This window comes from Octopus sinensis, linkage group LG3, assembly GCF_006345805.1.
Source record: "Octopus sinensis linkage group LG3, ASM634580v1, whole genome shotgun sequence".
In the NCBI taxonomy this organism is placed as follows: Eukaryota; Metazoa; Mollusca; class Cephalopoda; order Octopoda; family Octopodidae; genus Octopus; species Octopus sinensis.
This window is the reverse complement of record NC_042999.1, coordinates 146,333,541-146,351,590: the sequence shown is the minus strand read 5'-3', so window position 1 is coordinate 146,351,590 and position 18,050 is coordinate 146,333,541. Positions and strand designations below refer to the sequence as shown.

Genomic DNA, 18,050 nt, shown 5'->3' with positions numbered 1-18,050 from the left:
CCGGGGATCGATTCTGTAGGGCAATCTCTTTCCTCAATATCTCGATGAACAGATTGCCGTCACGTCGAAGAATACCCACCCTTATTAAACAACACGGCCTTTCAGTCATCTATAAGCTTTCCTAACCATGCATCATCCTCTCGCAAATTTAAGTACAATGCTCTAAACTCACATTGGTTCTGTAAACGGAGACATTGATAGCTTCCTTCAATAGAGCCACGCCAACTTAGTATCTTTTAAAAGCAGAAACAAAAATCAACCACCAATCATATTAAGAAAATGCCCTCAACTCTATATCTCTAAATTTGAGTGACACTAAGCGAGAGCCTTCGCAGCTGCTCCAGATGCAGGATAACTGAGGATAACTTCTGACTAAAGAACATCCTTAGCATAGCTAGTACCGCATCCTACAAGCATAGCTAGTACAGCATCTATTTTTTAGGACCAGAAGAAATGCCAACCCCAACAGCTGCTGACACTTTTCAAGACTTATGTGTGGTCCACAATGGAATAATTCACCTACACTTGGGGCAGTACTGCTCTGCACCCTGATATACTGGACCGCACCCAGGGAAGAGCTACTCGGCTGATTGGCATTCCATCACTAACAAACTCCTACCTTTGACTCACAAACGTAAGTCATTGAAGTTGACTGGTCTCGCACCTCCACCACTCAGGCACTCTGAAATTATTCGTCTCCCCACCTCTCGCCAGCCTTCACTCAGCCTTCACCACTCCTCTCCCCACTATAAACGCTTTGTCCAATCCTTCATTTTCAGAATAACATCCTTTTTTAATCTTCTGCCAGCTCATATCTTTCGAACAAATGTTGATATGTAACAGTGTAAACAGCATCAGTCTTGCCAGACTGGGAGAGCCAGCAAGGTTCATGACCACTGCTGCTTTTTCCAGACTCGGCAAGTATAAAAGAGAAAGCAATAAGAATGTGGTTACAAACATAGATCAAAACATAAGGTCCACACACACGCGTGCTTTAAAAATCTATAGAAACACGTAATAAAATCTATAATGTTTCTAAACAAATACTTCTAAAGAACATTTTGTACGATGGACAGTTGCCGTGAAAGTAGTATATTCTTACATAAGAATACAATAAATAATATTATCATATTAATACAATCATTTTTAGCTTTAATTATTCTTTCGTTTTTTTTTTCTGATATTTTGTGAGTATAATAGTTTTGATCACGTTAGTGTAAAACTTTTCTATCTTAACCTAGTTAAAAAATTTTCGTAAAAAGTATCTTACTTCGTGGCAAACTATATTTAACTGTAAGATCGTTGTAATAAAGTGCAGAACAATACTTGGAAAAGTTCCTATATGTTTATGTGTCAAATTAATATATCTTTGCTTGAAGCCGGCAGCATATTTCAACTGTCCGTTATTATATTTTTTCTATACAGTCCGTTTGGCTTCTTCTATTCATACGAATCAATTCATTATGTCTGACACTGCATGGGACTAGAAATTTGAGAAAATTTTTGTTGTTCTTAGTCGCGATACAGAATAGTTGTCTTGTTGTTAATTTTCTGTTGCTTGTCTTGGCAGTAATGGTAAAGCACAGCAGGCTTTTTTTTATATTTTATTAAAACTTTTTTTATACAATTAAATTATTCCGTTATATTGCTATTTATGTTATGCGCATATGTATGCAGTAGTATATGTGGTGTGTGCGCAACCATTTCTCTGTATATCCAGAAAAATATGCTAAAATATACTTGTTTACACACACACACACACACACACACACACACACATATATATATATATATATATATATATATATATAGGTAAACAGTAAAATTAATTACAGACATGGACAAGAACATGAAACACCACAGAGACGACACAAGAACCACAGGACGGGACATTCGAAGCCCTCAGTCATCAGTCAAGAACCAGATCATCTTAGCAATTTCGGCTGATTAATCTTGAGATTGCTCCGATATGGCCAGCCCGCCAAGGGAAATCTAAGCCAAGCGCATTAGATCCCCTGGAGAAAGCTTCGAATGTATACAACGAAAGGACGGAAAACGATCGAAGTACACAAACAAAAATATATATATATATATATATATATATATATATATTCTTTTTAATTCGCGTGACATATTTTCAGTTTCATATTGTCTTCCATCTAATAGAATAGTTTACGTTTTCTTTTGTAGTAGAAATAATTATTCATTGTTCAACGTAAAAGTATTGGAAGACGTTTTATATTTCAGAAAAGAACGCTATATGCGTGCCTATGAGCTTGTTCTTTTCTTTCCTTTTTTCTTTGTTTTTTTTCCAATATTTGTAAAACATCGGTAAAAGTTCAACTAAAGTTAAAGTAAATGAATGGATGTTGTTACTTCTGTTTTCTAACACCTACGCACTTTTCACTATATTTATATCTCCCGAGTACAATAAATATGAACAATTATTTTTATATTCTTAATGATTGTTTTAAAATGAAGTGTTTTAAAGTCATCTATGAACAAGTTGATGTAGAGAGAAAACAAGAAAAACAGGGAGGAAATCAACAAATATACATTCACGAAGCTGAACTCTTTCAGTCACATCTGTTCTTCACCGGGAGATTTTATTTAGATGTAACTTGCTGATCCAACTCAGGTTGTGTAGTAGAATTATTTTAACTCTAAGCTAGGGTTCCAAAACCGGTCAGCATCAAAGAGGATATTTACAATTAGAAAGTGTCATGAACGTCTTCTTACTGTGAATTCCTAATTCAATATAAGAGCTGGGGATTTTTTTATTATCTTTGATATAGTAATTTTGAATCATTCAAATAACATATTTCCCACTCCTGACGCCATCTAGTAGAGCATATTTCCCTTCTCTTTTAACTTTTATTTGTTTGTTTGCTTGTTTTGTTTGTTTTTGTTTTTGTTTTGTTGGTCTACAGAGAAACTGGAATCAACTAGAAAAGCAGAGATACTTTCGTCCAAAGTACAAAATTAAATATTAAGGCCTTTGTCAGCACTTTTCACTTTTATCCACATTTGTTAGATATAGAACTCATTTATGTTTTAGATTAATTCTATTGCACATCAGATGCTGGTTTCATCCCTACAAAGCAAAATCTTTCAAATCTTAATAAACTTCCCCAGTGAAAACAATATTTAAAAATCACTTTGAGATCTCATAACCCACTATAAATTTCACTAACCTCTACAGTTCACTTATTCCAAACATGATACAAATTTAGAGCTGGAGAAAAGTGTTATTCGATGAGAATGAATAAGCTTGGTTAGGTATACAGCAAAGACCATATTAATAAATGCATATTTTCAGACCTCAGAAACAGCTAATGAAATACTCATTATAAACTGTAGATTTGCGACCAAAATTGTGTGGGTCTTGTGAATTTTAATTTCAAACTGAAAATGTATTTAACCTATGTATTTAACCTTTTCTTTTCTTTTTTGTTCTTTTTTTAGATGTTTGTATTCACTGATTGTAAACTTCTCTCTTCTCTTCAAATTCATCACACTTATTAATGATTGATTTTTCCCCTCGCTGTTTCTTTTTAGTTTCATCTTCGATATTCAATTTTCAGTCGGTGAAATTTTGATTTCCATCAAAACTTCGTAATATGCCGTAAGGCATGCGGTGTTTTAAGCCAATCACGAACTAGCAGGAAAAGAAAACTGAAAATTTGTAACAATTAAAAAATGTTTAAATATTATGAAGAATTATATTTCCGAAATGTTTAAATATTATGAACATTTATATTCCCGACATGTTTATCAATAACACTTCAAATTCAATATCTTCTTTTTCTATTTCTATTTTTCTCTAGTCTCCGTTTATTTGAAGACAAGATTTCATGGCGAAATGGATCTAATGTTACTCCGACATCGATATGTTCAGAGCCGTGTGGTCTTGGCTATGCTAAAAGTGGCAGCGATGCCTGCTGCTGGGTGTGTGTTCGCTGCAATGACTACCAAATTCTAGAGAACGTCAGCACCTGCAAAGACTGTCCATTAGGCTTTCGCCCTGATGCGAACAAAACTTCATGCGTACGTCTACCAGTCCTCCATCTTCAATGGACAACATTATGGGCAATTCTGCCTATTACATTCTCTGCTTTAGGAATAGTTTCAACAATTTTCGTTTTAGTTACATTCATATTATATAGCAAAACGCCAGTAATCATGGCATCAGGCCGAGAGCTGTGTTATATACTTTTTCTGGGTATTTTCCTTTCATACGGCACATCATTCGTGATGCTTGCCAGGCCATCGATAGCAATTTGCACTATTATGCGTTTAGGTCTTGGATCCTCTCTAAGCCTCGTTTACGCCTCAATGTTAACCAAAACCAACCGAATTTACCGAATTTTCAATCGTGGTATTCGAGCAGTTGTGAAAAGGCCAAGCTATACAAGTCCAAGGTCACAAGTAATTATTTGTTTCTCCTTGGTCTCTGTTCAAGTAGTTGGAGCTTTTACATGGATTGGCTTCGAAAGACCAGATATTATGTACGTCCTCCAAGGAAAAGACGCCTTAATTTTAAAGTGCAAGACAAGTCAGATAGCAATAGTTATCTCCCTTTTCTACAATATGTTCCTCATTATCTTATGTACGGTATATGCTTTCAAAACACGAAAGATCCCACAGAACTTCAACGAAGCTAAATACATAGCTTTTACCATGTACAGCACATGTATAGTGTGGTTGGCATTTATACCTATCTACTTCGGAGCTAACCAAGATTTTAAGGTAAGTGAATTGTATTGACAAAATTTCTATCGAATGTATTTACGCATGTACATATATACGTTCACACAAGCTCACAAATACACGGACACACATACACACCCAAACGCGCACACACACACACACACACACACACACTTATATATATATATATATATATATATATATATGTGTGTGTGTGTGTGTGTGTGTGTGTGTGTGTGTGTGTGTGTGTGTGAATTCTTTTATTCTTTTACTTGTTTCAGTCATTTGGCTGCGACCATACTGGGGCACCGCCTTTTGTCGAACAAATCGACCTCAGAACTTATTCTTTGTTAGCCTAGTATTCTGTCGGTCTCTTTCGCCTAACAGTTAAGTTATGGGGAGGTAAACACACCAGTATCGGTTGTCAAGCGATATTGGCGGGACAAACACACACACACACAAACATACATACATACATATATATATATATATATATATATATATATATATATATATATATATATATATATATATATATATATACAGTTGACGTCTCTCGCTTACATTGTCTTTTTCATGCTCTTCGAAATGTGACACATTGAACCGAGGAAACCAGCCAAAACTGCAATGGTAGAATCGATTTGATTAAACAATCTTTTACGAAATAGTTACTCCAATGTATTCAATCACATTATTGATTTCTTTTATGTCAATAAAAGACATTGAAACACCGCTTGGTCATTTGTAAGTGACTTTACACAGGAGATATTCAGAGATATTTTCATGTTATATGTTGCAGCGACACTTTGGAGAATGCCGTGCAGGTGCCTCAGAATATAGTTAACTGGTGTGCTGAAACATGATATAGAATATATTTCAATAACGTAAAGTTACGCTCATACATTTAACATACATATGCTTTGCTTTACTAGAGAAATTAGACACGGTAGTTTAGCCAGAAGGTGTAACGGAGGGCAGGAAACAATATCAAATCTAGAAATCAATTGGTTTCAACTTTCGTTAAAGCCATAGTCAGGATCCGTTTACTGACTCTTTCTCTGGAGAGATAAACTATATAATCCATTAGTTGAGTCGATGTAACTCTCTCTCTCTCTCTCTCTCTCTCTCTCTCTCTCTCTCTCTCTCTCTCTCTCTCTCTCTCTCTCTCCTCTCTCTCTCTCTCTCGCTAACAGCTGAGAATTCTCTGGTTTAATCACAGGCCCTAAAAATAACTTTATGAAGCATATTAAGGTAACTTCGTTTACAATTTTGCAATACAGTCTAAGTTTCCAACAAATCGCATCATTGTCCTCAATATTATATCGATTTATTTTAATTTCACTTGCTTTTTATTTTTAGCTGTAGTCAATATCCAGGGTAGTTTTGACTGTAACAGGCTACATACAGACAGGGGTCTTATTGGCCCTTCGTTATAGTCCTCAGTCCATTAAATGTTACAGTACCTTATAATTAGAATTTAGATCGTGATGAGTTGTATTAAACAAAGAGAAAATTACTTTATTGGTTCGAATGCCAGTACTTTGCTCGTGTTTCATGTCTTTGAATTAAATAATAAGCAAATCTTGTAAGTATGTCAGTCTGTCATGAGCAATAATTTCTCACACTTACAGGATAGGTTTTCGAAAAATCATGAGAGTGGTCAGCACTCTATGTCCTCTCAGCAATTCAAGCTTTCAGTTCCTATTTCAAAGCCAAATTCATTCAACTCTAAGAAGATAGTAATTAATTCTGAGGGAGAGGGTAGTCGATTACATCGACCCTAGTCTTCGACTGATACTTATTTTATCGACTCCAAAAGAATGAAAGGCAAAGTCGACCTCGGCGAAATTTGAACTCGGAACGTAAGGCTGGGCGAAATGCCTCTAAGCATTTTACCCAGCATGCTAACTACTCTACCAGCTCGCCCCTTTGAAGAAGGTAGTAATTAGTGCGAGATGAAAAAATACACAAAGCTGGAAGACAGTCGGATAATATCTTGTAGTACTTAGTTCAATTCCTTTAACGTGATGAATTGTATACGATATAGATTGGTTTCCTATCTGCTCAATTTGTCTCTCACTCTCTTAATTCTGCATAAACTACATCTAAGAATGGTATGTTCCTGTTGAGAAAGATGACACTTCCGGTGGAATGGGATAACAATTTGTAAGTTTTAGCTATGGTAGTACATTTGGCTTTACGATTTATGACTCTGCCTATTAGCCTACTTTTATATCCCTACCCTACTCTTAGCCAGTTCCTCACTATATCACTGCAATTTAAAGGCGGCGAGCTGGCGAAATACTTAGCGGTATTTCGTCTGCCGTTACGTTCTGAGTTCAAATTCCACCGAGGTCGACTTTGCCTTTCATCCTTTCGGGGTCGATAAATTAAGTACCAGTAATGCTCTGGGGTCGATGTAATCGACTTAATCCCTTTGCCTGTCCTTGTTTGTCCCCTCTATGTTTAGCCCCTTGTGGGCCAATAAAGAAATAATATCACTGCGATTTATCTCTCAGTAACCCACTGGAATGAGTGACAAACCTGCTGGATAGGAGGAGCGTCTATATCATATAACATTTGCAAAAGGAATTCATTTCTTTTTAACCATCTAAATACTCGACAATATTACAGTTATTACAGTCATGTGAGTTTTAAAATGCTGAATTTTATGAATCATCATATTAAATGAGAATTAATTTTCCTGAATGGCAACGGCACTTGAATTGCTGATTCCAAATGATCAAGCCTTTTGCTCTCTCCTTACAACTAAGATATCGATAATAACGTATAAACTGAAACTTTCGCTTCTATTTTCCAACTCGATGTGAATACAAATAGGCTTCCGATACAATCAAGAAATATTGTTATTGTTGTTGATGTCGCTACTGTTCCTGTTTAGTTCCAGTCACACCTGATCAACCAAACAAATGATTAATAGCGGTTCGGTTTTTAAACATCGTTCATTCCATTTGTTACGTCGCACGTTCGGATGCCTTCTACTCAACTCTACTCTCTCTCTCTCTACTCTGCTACTCCTCTCTGTTCTAGTCTACTCTCTCTCTCTCTCTCTCTCTCTCTCTCTCTCTCTCTCTCTCTCTCTCTCTCTCTCTCTCTGACGTCTTGGCTTCTCCCACTATATCTACGTATTGGGCTAGCCTACTTCATCGTCTGGGGGCGTCCACACAACACCATTCAAATATTATGTATCCAATCTATGTAATCTTTTCTTTTTATATGGCAGTTGGGTTTGATTTTAAGTGAAATATGTTTTCTATTTCTAGCATGTTGAGTAGCTGCGTAGGAACACTCTAACTGATATGATAGAAACCTGGACATGATCGTCAACACTGATCGTTTAACGTGCAATATAGCAGATATATAGTTTTTGAAATAAGTTTAGGAAATATAATTCACCTTCACACACACGCACACACACATAAACATAATTAAGGCAAATGATTCATATCATAATACTATTTTTTAGTGGTATCCTTAAAACACTAAGGCTATTGGTTACACGTCAGGGGCAAAGAGAATGTTTATGAAATGAATGTATGAGCTAAAATAAGAATTGAAACTTGTTCTGTAATGCCAGTTAAAGGGGTACATACATCATGCAGAGCTTGAATAACTATCAGACCCATAATATCGATTCCATCGCCCATATTGATTTGAGTTCATACAGTAACAACAAAAAATTCAATATTGTCCAACAATGAATCTAATTTTCATTTTGTCATAAATGTGACAAATAGTTGTTTAGTTATTGTTAAAAATTGCTTTGTTGTTTCTTAGTTTGACTTCTAAGACACGTTTCGTCTTTTCTCAACTTCCTTTCAACAGAAATTCTCCTCTCTTTGTTATTGCTATCACTCAATCATTCTCTATGAGAATTATTTATAATTAGCTTTCATATACATGAACTGTTATTCTTTTATTCACCTCGCTTAATTAATGTATGTATAGCTTTGTATGCGTGTGACTGTGCATACATATACATATACGTAAGCACGTGTGTATATGCATGTATGTATGTATGTATGTATGTATGTTGTATGTATGTATGTATGTATGTATGTATGTATGTATGTGTATTACTAAGTTATTACTTAGTGCCAACTTCGCCACTGTTGCTGTCACCACATCACAAACAAGAATCACTGCTACTTTTCTTTATATTTTATAACCCGTTATCGACGTTGTATTGTATTCTTGAGAAGAAAACTTCCTGGAACTCTTAATGGGTTGTTAGGTCACCAAAGGTAATCGAGCTTTCAACCCGGTCTAAGCTTTCTAGTAATGTACTACAACTCTACTATAATTTCATTGTACTCTTGACAATGCTATTATTTCTTAATAGACTAATAGATCAAGCTATGCCAAAAATCATAGCTGACAATCACAAACCAGTATGACTTGATAGCATGTACCATGCTCTCACTGATTGTTTTAGGTGCCTGTGCACACTCACATGAAACATAGACATTCACTTGGGTCCTTCCCATATTTGACCTAGCAAAACATTGAGAATATGGCAATGGTAGAGAGAAAGAGAAGGGGACGCACCAGCAATACGCTGGTACTTCTTTTCAGCTAATTTGACTGAAGCATCATGAAAAGAAGTACTTTGTCCAAGAACACTATGCACCACCTGAACCAGTAATCTAATCCATGACCTTATATTCGTGATCCCAACACCCTAACAATTAGACCATGTTCCTTTACCACTGCAAGATGTGTGAAAGTGTTCTACAAGAAATGATTTTATGAGTTTGGTAAAGTCAAACAGAAATCAATCGAGTGTGTTTTTCCTTGAGTCATCCCTGAAAGACTAGCACTCCGGTATCAACAACTCCTTTAACGACTCAGAGGATTACTGATTATTAATTTAACATTCAGTCAATGTCGGAACATAAGCTCTCTATATTTAATTAGCAGTAAAGATAGCATCCAGATTTAGAGTACATAAATATATGCACTTAGGTAATTATATCACCTCATGTATATGATATATATTCGAATATACCTCTTTTACTTGTTTCAGTCATTTGAGTGTGGCCATGATGGAGCACCGCCTTTAGTCGAGCAAATCGACCCCAGCACTTATTCTTTGTAACCCTAGAACTTATTCTATCGGTCTCTTTTGCCGAACCGCTAAGTTACTGTGACGTAAACACACCAGCTTCGGTTGTCAAGCTATGTTGCAGGGACAAACACACAGACACACAAACATACACGCAGACACACATATATATATATACATATATACGACGGGTTTCTTTCAGTTTCCGTCTACCAAATCCACTTGCAAGGCTTTGGTTGGCCCGAGGCTATAGTAGAAGACACTTGCCCAAGTTGCCACGCAGTGGGACTGAACCCGGAACCATGTGGTTGGTAAACAAGCTACTTACCACACAGCCACTCCTACGCCTATATCAGAAAATTTTCTGTATATCAGAAAATTTTAGTCTAACAATCACTGTTTTGACCAGTATCCAGAGTAGTATCTAGAGAAGTCATCATCGTGTACTTTATCTATCCCGAATCATTTTGAGAAAAGGGCATCCCTCTACAAACTATACTGATGAGAATTTAAAATCTAAACATTGATAGTTTTATATTACGGCGAATTAAAGTGGCGAGCTGGCAGAATCTTTAGTACGTCGGGAAAAATGCCTAGCAGCATTTTGTCCATTCTTTTATTCTTTTATTTCTTTGTCATTTGACTGGAGCCATGCTGCAGCATCGCCTTTAGTCGAAAAAATCAAACCCCAGACTTATTCTTTGTAAGCCTAGTACTTATTCTATCAGTACCTTTTGCGAACCGCTAGTTTAGGGACGTAAACACACCAACATCGGTTGTCAAGGGACCGTGGGAGGGGGACAAACAAGCACACACAAATATATCCATACACACACACAGATATACATATATATATATACACGACGGGCTTCTTTTAGTTTCCGTCTGCCAAATCCACTCACAAAGCTTTCGTCGGCCCGAGGTTATAGTAGAAGACACTTGCCCAAGGTGCCATACAGTGAGACTGAACCCGGAACTATGTGGTTGGGAAGCAAGCTTCTTACCACACAGTCATTTGCGTTCTGACTTTAAATTCCGTCGAGGTTGACTTTACCTTTCATCCTTTCGGGATCGATGATATAAGTAAGAGTTGAACTTTGGCGTCGAATGTAATCGACTTACTCCCTCCCACAAAACTGCTCGCCTTGTGCCAAAGTTTGAAATCAATATTACGACGATTTTAAAGGGGTTAAGTGATAGAAAAGTTAAGTGACAGAAATGTCTGAGCATCACACAGTTCGGTTATCAGTGTTCTGAGATCAAATATCGCTGAGATCTTCTTCGTCTTATGGCCTTTCAGAAACGGTATAATAATGAAACAGATAAATATGGAGGGAAATTTGGTCGGTTCTTCTCTTGTGTAATATTGTATCCATATTATAAACAAATGTCAGGTTTTGACTGTTATTGTACAGATGGCTGCTCTTTTGCAACTAGATAAACAGGATGTACCTTAGACACAGACATAATACAGTTCTAGTGATAGTACAATGGGAGAGCATTTACAGAGTTACTCAAACTGCTAGAAATACTAACCAAATCTCCTTCATATGCCATCATCTTAAAAGAATATACTTTCTAATGTGGTTCTAGAAAGATTATGAGTGAATAAAAGACAAGACGGTTGTGCTAGAACACTTTTGATCAGTCAGAGCTACTCTAGTGCCAAACAGCAACTACACTATATCATACTAATCTGGTAAGTCAATATCGTGACACACTAAGTTCTTAGTTGATGTAATTTACATCTAAAATAGCCAAAGTAATGGAATAAACTATGCGGTATCCCTCTACATCGCTTAGCATAGAGTACCTTTATACCTATTCAAAATGAGACCCGTATTTCATTCATCTGCTTCTATAAAATTTGTTTTTAACAAGTATTATAATATCTAAAGAAAGCCATGTCTGAGTCAAGAGAATATCGAATAACAAACCTGACTTAGAACGCTTTGTATTGTGATATCGATGTTGATACATTTAACTCTCAGCAGCCGACTCCTCCTCGGTTGATTTCATTCCAGTGAGTGATGATGTAAAAGTGGTTTTGGTTCGCATGTAGTTCTGCATTCATCTTCTTTGTGAGGGACGATGTTAGTCAATCAGGTACACAGAACTACCCACAGATATGATTGTTAATGATATCTCTACGACGTCAAAATGTTCCTTGCAGACTCATCCTGTGATAGAAGTAAAAGACACAATTTCTAATTTAAAATCTTCAATTCTGTTCTCTCTATTCCAATAATGAATGAAGGAAATTGATGTAACAGCTGCAGCTGGAACTCTTAAACCCATAATGCCGAAAGCTAATGCATTTAAAAATTTCAGCATAACGATTAGAAGAAAAATTATGAATATAAAGACAGAAAGTTCTTTGTCCTGTTCTCAGAAGATTGTGCCTCATTTTCAAAGGGTGACGTTTTGCTTCTTTTTATAATTGCCAATTAGTAAGATACGTAGATCAGTAGAAGACGCCTCTCTTCTATCACAATACATCACCAACTTGTTTTCTCATACTTAATAAATTGTTAATATATTTAGACATGGAAATATATTACTTACGTAATTTAACGGAAATACCGACAGAAACAAATCGAATGAAACACGACATACGGTTCTAGTTTCGAAACGTTGATTATTTTATTAGTGTTTACCTATTTACCTGGTCTAAATTCTGTAAGGTCTTTTTTAAGTTTTCACATTGCTTCGTCTCTTTACGAGCAACTGTGTGTGGAGTGAGCGTAAGGAGGGAAGGATGTGTATGTGTTGAATGTGTGCATGTGTGCATGTGTGTGTGTGTGTGTGTGTGTATGTGTGTGTGTGTGCACAAACTCAAATTTGTGCTTATAACACAAATAGAAGATATGACAATCAGTAAACCGATCAATTGCCATTTCATTCTACTGGCTTTTCATTGATCTGTGCAGCCACAAGCAAAGTACACAGCTCTTCTTCATATTGCTTTTATATCGTTCGATATCATGTGTTCAACACATTGAAATATGTGTACCAGACCAACTATGTAACAGCACCACAAAGTATATAGTTATGACCATTACATGTGTATGTGAGACGGCTTGTGCTCGAGAGTAATTGTACGCGAGCTTGTGAGAGTGTGTGTACATGTGCGTGCGTGTTTGTGCACGTGTGTGTGTGTGTGTGTGTGTGTGTGTGTGTGTGTATGTGTGTGTTTGTGTGTGTGTGTGTGTGCGAGTGTGTTTTCTAAGATAATTTGAGGATTATGTTTTAAAAAGTGCTCCTATGATTCATAAAAATGATTGACAGCGGTTTCGATAAAATTAATCTTTTAAAAAAGATTCTTTTCCTTTCTACGCTTTTTTTATCTTCAAAAACAAACATTTCAAAAGATTTAGTCTCCACGCGTCAAATATATTATTTAAACGATATACGCTTGGCCTATTAATTCTAGAATCATTCTGAAAATTAATTGGGCATGATATATAGATATATTAGCTCTATCTCAACCATCTTTTAAATTATACTACACTAATATATACATATATATATATAATATATATATATATATATATATTATATATATATATATATATATATATTCATTTGAAAATATATATATATATATAATATATATTATATATATATAATATATATATATATATATATAATATATATATATATACATACATATATACCCAAAAAAATGGAACAAGAACGCAACAGACGACAATGAAACATTCGGATAGATAGACGATACGAAGTCGGACAGAATAAAACAAGGACGGACCATTCATGACCTTCTCTCCTCAGTCAAGTTTTCAGATTATCCTTACAGTTTCAGCAAGTAAATTTTGGTATAAGTAAATTATAAAGATCAATATATAAAGTATATCAAATATATGAAATACAAAAAATGTATATATGTATACATCTAAAAAGGTCCAACTTACACTGAGTACAAAAGATATAGAGAACTAAAGGAGTAAAGGGCAAGAATTACAAATCCAACTACTGTTTCTCGGGGTATCGGTGGTCCATAATAATGTCTGTAGCTTAATTCCATCATAGGATGAGATGAGCCATCTCAAATGCCCCTAAGGGACATGCTCAGCAACTAATGGACGTGCTCAGCCACTAAGGGACATGCCCAACTACTAAGGGACATGCTCAGCCTCTAAGGGACACGCTCACCTGATTAAGGTCAAACGACTGACAAGCAAATCTGTGGTATTGAGCAGAATAGTTGCTGTAGCCCATCTTTTATACTAGATGAAACAATGTACACGATAACGCTTCCAATCAATTAAGATCAGAAGTCATGAAAGCCACTACCATATATTGCATCGAGGCATTTATTATTATTATTATTATTATTATTATGAATACTACTACTACTACTACTACTACTACTACTACTACTACTATTATTATATTATTATTATTATTATTATTATTATTATTATTATTATTATTATTATTATTACCTCTGCCTTATCGAAGGCGGAGGTATTGTTTTCAGTCGTGTTTGTTCGTGGACAGGATATCTCAAGAACCGCTTGATGGATTTGAATGAAACTTCCATGGATGTTAGGGCTCATGACTGGCACGAATTGATTAGATTTTGGCATCGATCTGATACCGGACAAGAATCCTGGATTATTTTTCTTTGTTTTTTTTTTTTTTACTCAATTTTTGAGAATTGTCAGGTTCATTTTTTATATTCTCATTTGTGAGAGAAGTCGAGTTTATTTCAAATATTCTCATTTTAAAAATTATCTCTGGCTAATCGTAAGAGGACGTTAGTGTTGACTTGGCGGAGATTTGCGCTCTCTGAATGCTCTTGTTGTTGTTGTTATTATTATTATTATATTATTATTATTATTATTATTATTATTATTATTATTATTATTATTATTATCATTATCATCATCATCATCAACATCATCATCATTATTATTATTATTATTATTATTATTCTATGTTTGACTTTTGCTTTATATTTGTACAAGTTGGCTCCAAGTCTCACCCAGAGACCTCAAGAGACAACAGGGTTGGAAGTTCATGTTGTTGTTATGCCTAGTGTGCCATATATTTGGGGGGTGGGGATGTTGTACTAATGAATGTCTAAAAAAAAAAAAATTTTTTTTTTTTTAAACGAAAATTATGTTTGTTTTAAACCTTGAGATTACATAGAGAGTATTTTGCGTAGGATATGAGCAGTTCCCATGAGCACTATCTTTTGAACTTCTGCCATTTTGGGTTTCCTGGTATCTGAGTTAGGTAGCTATCAGCCCCTTTTGCTATCATTCCCAGGGCACCTATGACAACAGGCATTGTTTTAGTCTTCAGCTTCCACATTTTGCTGATTTCTATTTCAAGATCTTTATATTTGCTCAGTTTTTGGTAGGTCTTGACAGATACGTTTATATCGATTGGGACAGTCATATCAATGAGGAGGCATGTTCTTTGTTTGAAGTTTTTCAATATGATGTCTGGCCTATTTGCATCTATCTTCCTGTCAGTTTGAATGGTGAAGTTCCAGAGGAGTGAGATGTGGTCATTTTCAAGCACTGGGGGTGGTTTGTGTTCCCACCAGTTTTTTTCATGGGGCAAATCCAGGTTTTTACAGATTACCCAGTGATATATATTGTGCAGCTCTATCGTGCCTGTTGAGATACTCTGTAGGCGCTAGAAGACTGCACTTGGAGACCACATGGTCAATGGTTTCATTTTGTTGCTTGCATACACGACACGTTGGACTGCTTCTGATCTTAATATGTTGGCCTGGTAGTTTCTTGTTGGTAGGCATTGATCTTGAGCTGCTATGATAAACCCCTCTGTTTCAGATTTTAAGCCAGAGGCCATTAGCCATTGATGGGTCAGGGCTTTGTCGATATCTGCATTATTCGCTCTCTTTGGGTATTTGCCATAGAGAGGTTTTTCTTGCCATTTATTATTCAGAATATCTAAGGCCGCAGTTTTGGCACGGGTTTTCATGCGCCTAGCTTTTTCTGTGCTTGTTTCTTGTATATCTATCTCTAATTCCGAAATTGGTTGTATTCGGAATTCACTTAGATATTCCTTTGCCTGTTTTGTGACTGAGTATGATGCTTTCTTGTTTTCATGTTTTGAGACAAGTTTTAGCATCCAGTCCTCAGAGTTTTTCAGGTAGCTGTCTAGGCCAATTGTAGCAATCTTCATTGTTATTGCCAGTTGCAAAAGACCACGGCCTCCCTCTTTTCTTGGCAGATAGAGTCGTTCTGTATCTGCCTTAGGGTGGTGCATTCTATGCATTGTCAACAGTTTCCTTATTTTTCTGTCGAGCTGACATATTTCAGTAATTGACCAGTTAACAATATTGAAACTGTAAGTCACGACTGGTATAGCTAATGCATTGATTGCTTCGATCCTGTTTCTTGCATTCAGCTCTGTCTTGAGTATTGCTCTCACTCTTCGATAGCATTTCTCCTGATCCTTTCCTTCATCTCTGAATGCCTTATTCCGTTCCCTTCAATTATCCCTAGGTACTTGTAGCTCTCCGCTGGGTCTAGTTCTTTTATGACATTCTGTTGGTCAAGGTTAACGTTAGATGTTTCTGTCATTTTTCCTTTGATAAAGGTAGCCTTTGCACATTATCGAGGCCGAATTGCATTCTGATGTCGTCACTGAATTGTTTGACTATCGCTAGTAAGCCCTTGAGTTGTTGATCATTTTTGCAAAAAGCTTTAAATCATCCATGTAAACGAGATGATTTATATTTTTATCAACATTTTATACCCGTACTGCGCATCATTGAGCAGCTTTGAGAGAGGTATTAAGGATAAACAAAAGAGGAGTGGTGACAGTGAGTCACCCTGGAAAATGCCACACGAAATTTTTACATCACCAGCATTTAGGGATTCACTGTCACTGTTCAGAGTTAGTGTGGTTCTCCATGATCTCATACTTACAGTCAAGAAGTTTCGCAGAGTTGGTGCTATCTTATACATTTCAAGGCATTTCCTAATCCAGCTATGTGGTAGGCTATCAAAAGCCTTTTTATAGTCTATCCAGGCTATTGATAAGTTTTTGTGTCGTTTGTGACAATCTTCTAAGATCATCTTATTGATGAGTAGTTGGTCTTTACAGCCGTAGGATCCACGTTTACATCCTTTCTGTTCATTAGGGAATATGCTGCTGTCTGTTAAAAAACTATAGGTATATTCCGTCAGGACAGATGTTAGTGTTTTGTACATAGTTGTTAAGCAGGTTATGGGTCTATAGTTTTTTGGTTCATTTGTTTCTTCACTTTTTGGAAGCAGGAATGTTAACCCATTAACTAGCCAAGGAGGCATCCTACTAGGGTGTTGCAAAACATCATTGTACAGTTCTGTTAGCAGTTCATGGCTCTCTGGGAAGGCATTCAGCCAGAAGTTAGGAATTTTATCCTTTCCTGGAGACTTCCATTTGCTTGACCTCCTGAGAGCAGATCTTATATCTTCTACTTGACACCCTCCCACTTTTGCTCTTCTAAGGGGTCCAGTTCTGTAGATATTCTGTCAATCCAGGGGGCCTTTTCGTTGTGTGTTTTTTCTTCTGCCCAGATTTTATTCCAAAATCTCTGCATTCTTCTTTTGATGGTACAGACCCTGCAGTAAACGCTGTTTTTCCTATCTTCCTGTAAAAATTCTTGGTGTTATTTTTGAACATGTTGTTGTCCTTGAAAAATCTAACACGCTTTTCATACCTCGCTATGCGGGCAGCTTTGGCAGATACCTTTTGTTTGATGGTTTCTATGGTGGCATCAATATCAAGTATAGTTTTCATATTGTATTTTTTCAGTAATTTTTGGGGTTTTTGTAGGTTGGTAATCTTGTGAGCCTTAAGGTTTTTCAAATATTCAATGTCAGATCTAAATATTTTAATTTGTTGTTGCAGACGCTCTTGCCAAGAAGGCGTTTTGTGGGACTGTTGCCGTTTTCTAATCTTTACACCACATAGGATCGTTGAGATTTTCGCGGATGCATAGTATAGGTGGTTGAGGTTTGTGATATCAACATCATTAACTGAAATTATATCCTTAAGTGCAAGCCGGATTTTACCAATTATTTTGTATCACGCTCATCCATGCTGGTTTCTTTAATTTTCAGCCATTCAATCATGATTTGATTTTTTAGCTCATGTAGTTCTGTTGGGTCAATATTTGTGTGACTTTCTTTATCTATTTGATGCTCATCTGTCTTAGTGTTTATGATTGGTTCAGGGCGTATTTCACTTTGCCTATCACTTATAC

The 18,050-nt window shown here is 36.1% G+C and overlaps 1 protein-coding gene across 1 annotated transcript in view; it reads left to right on the top strand.

Moving 5' to 3' along the window:
• Positions 1 to 18,050, top strand: part of LOC115209555 (metabotropic glutamate receptor 8-like) — a 654,788-nt gene that overhangs the window by 631,663 nt on the left and 5,075 nt on the right. The window contains exon 8 of the mRNA XM_036501466.1: positions 3,828 to 4,749. Coding sequence (XP_036357359.1) covers positions 3,828 to 4,749 — 922 coding nt within the window. The remainder of the gene's footprint in view (positions 1 to 3,827; positions 4,750 to 18,050) is intronic.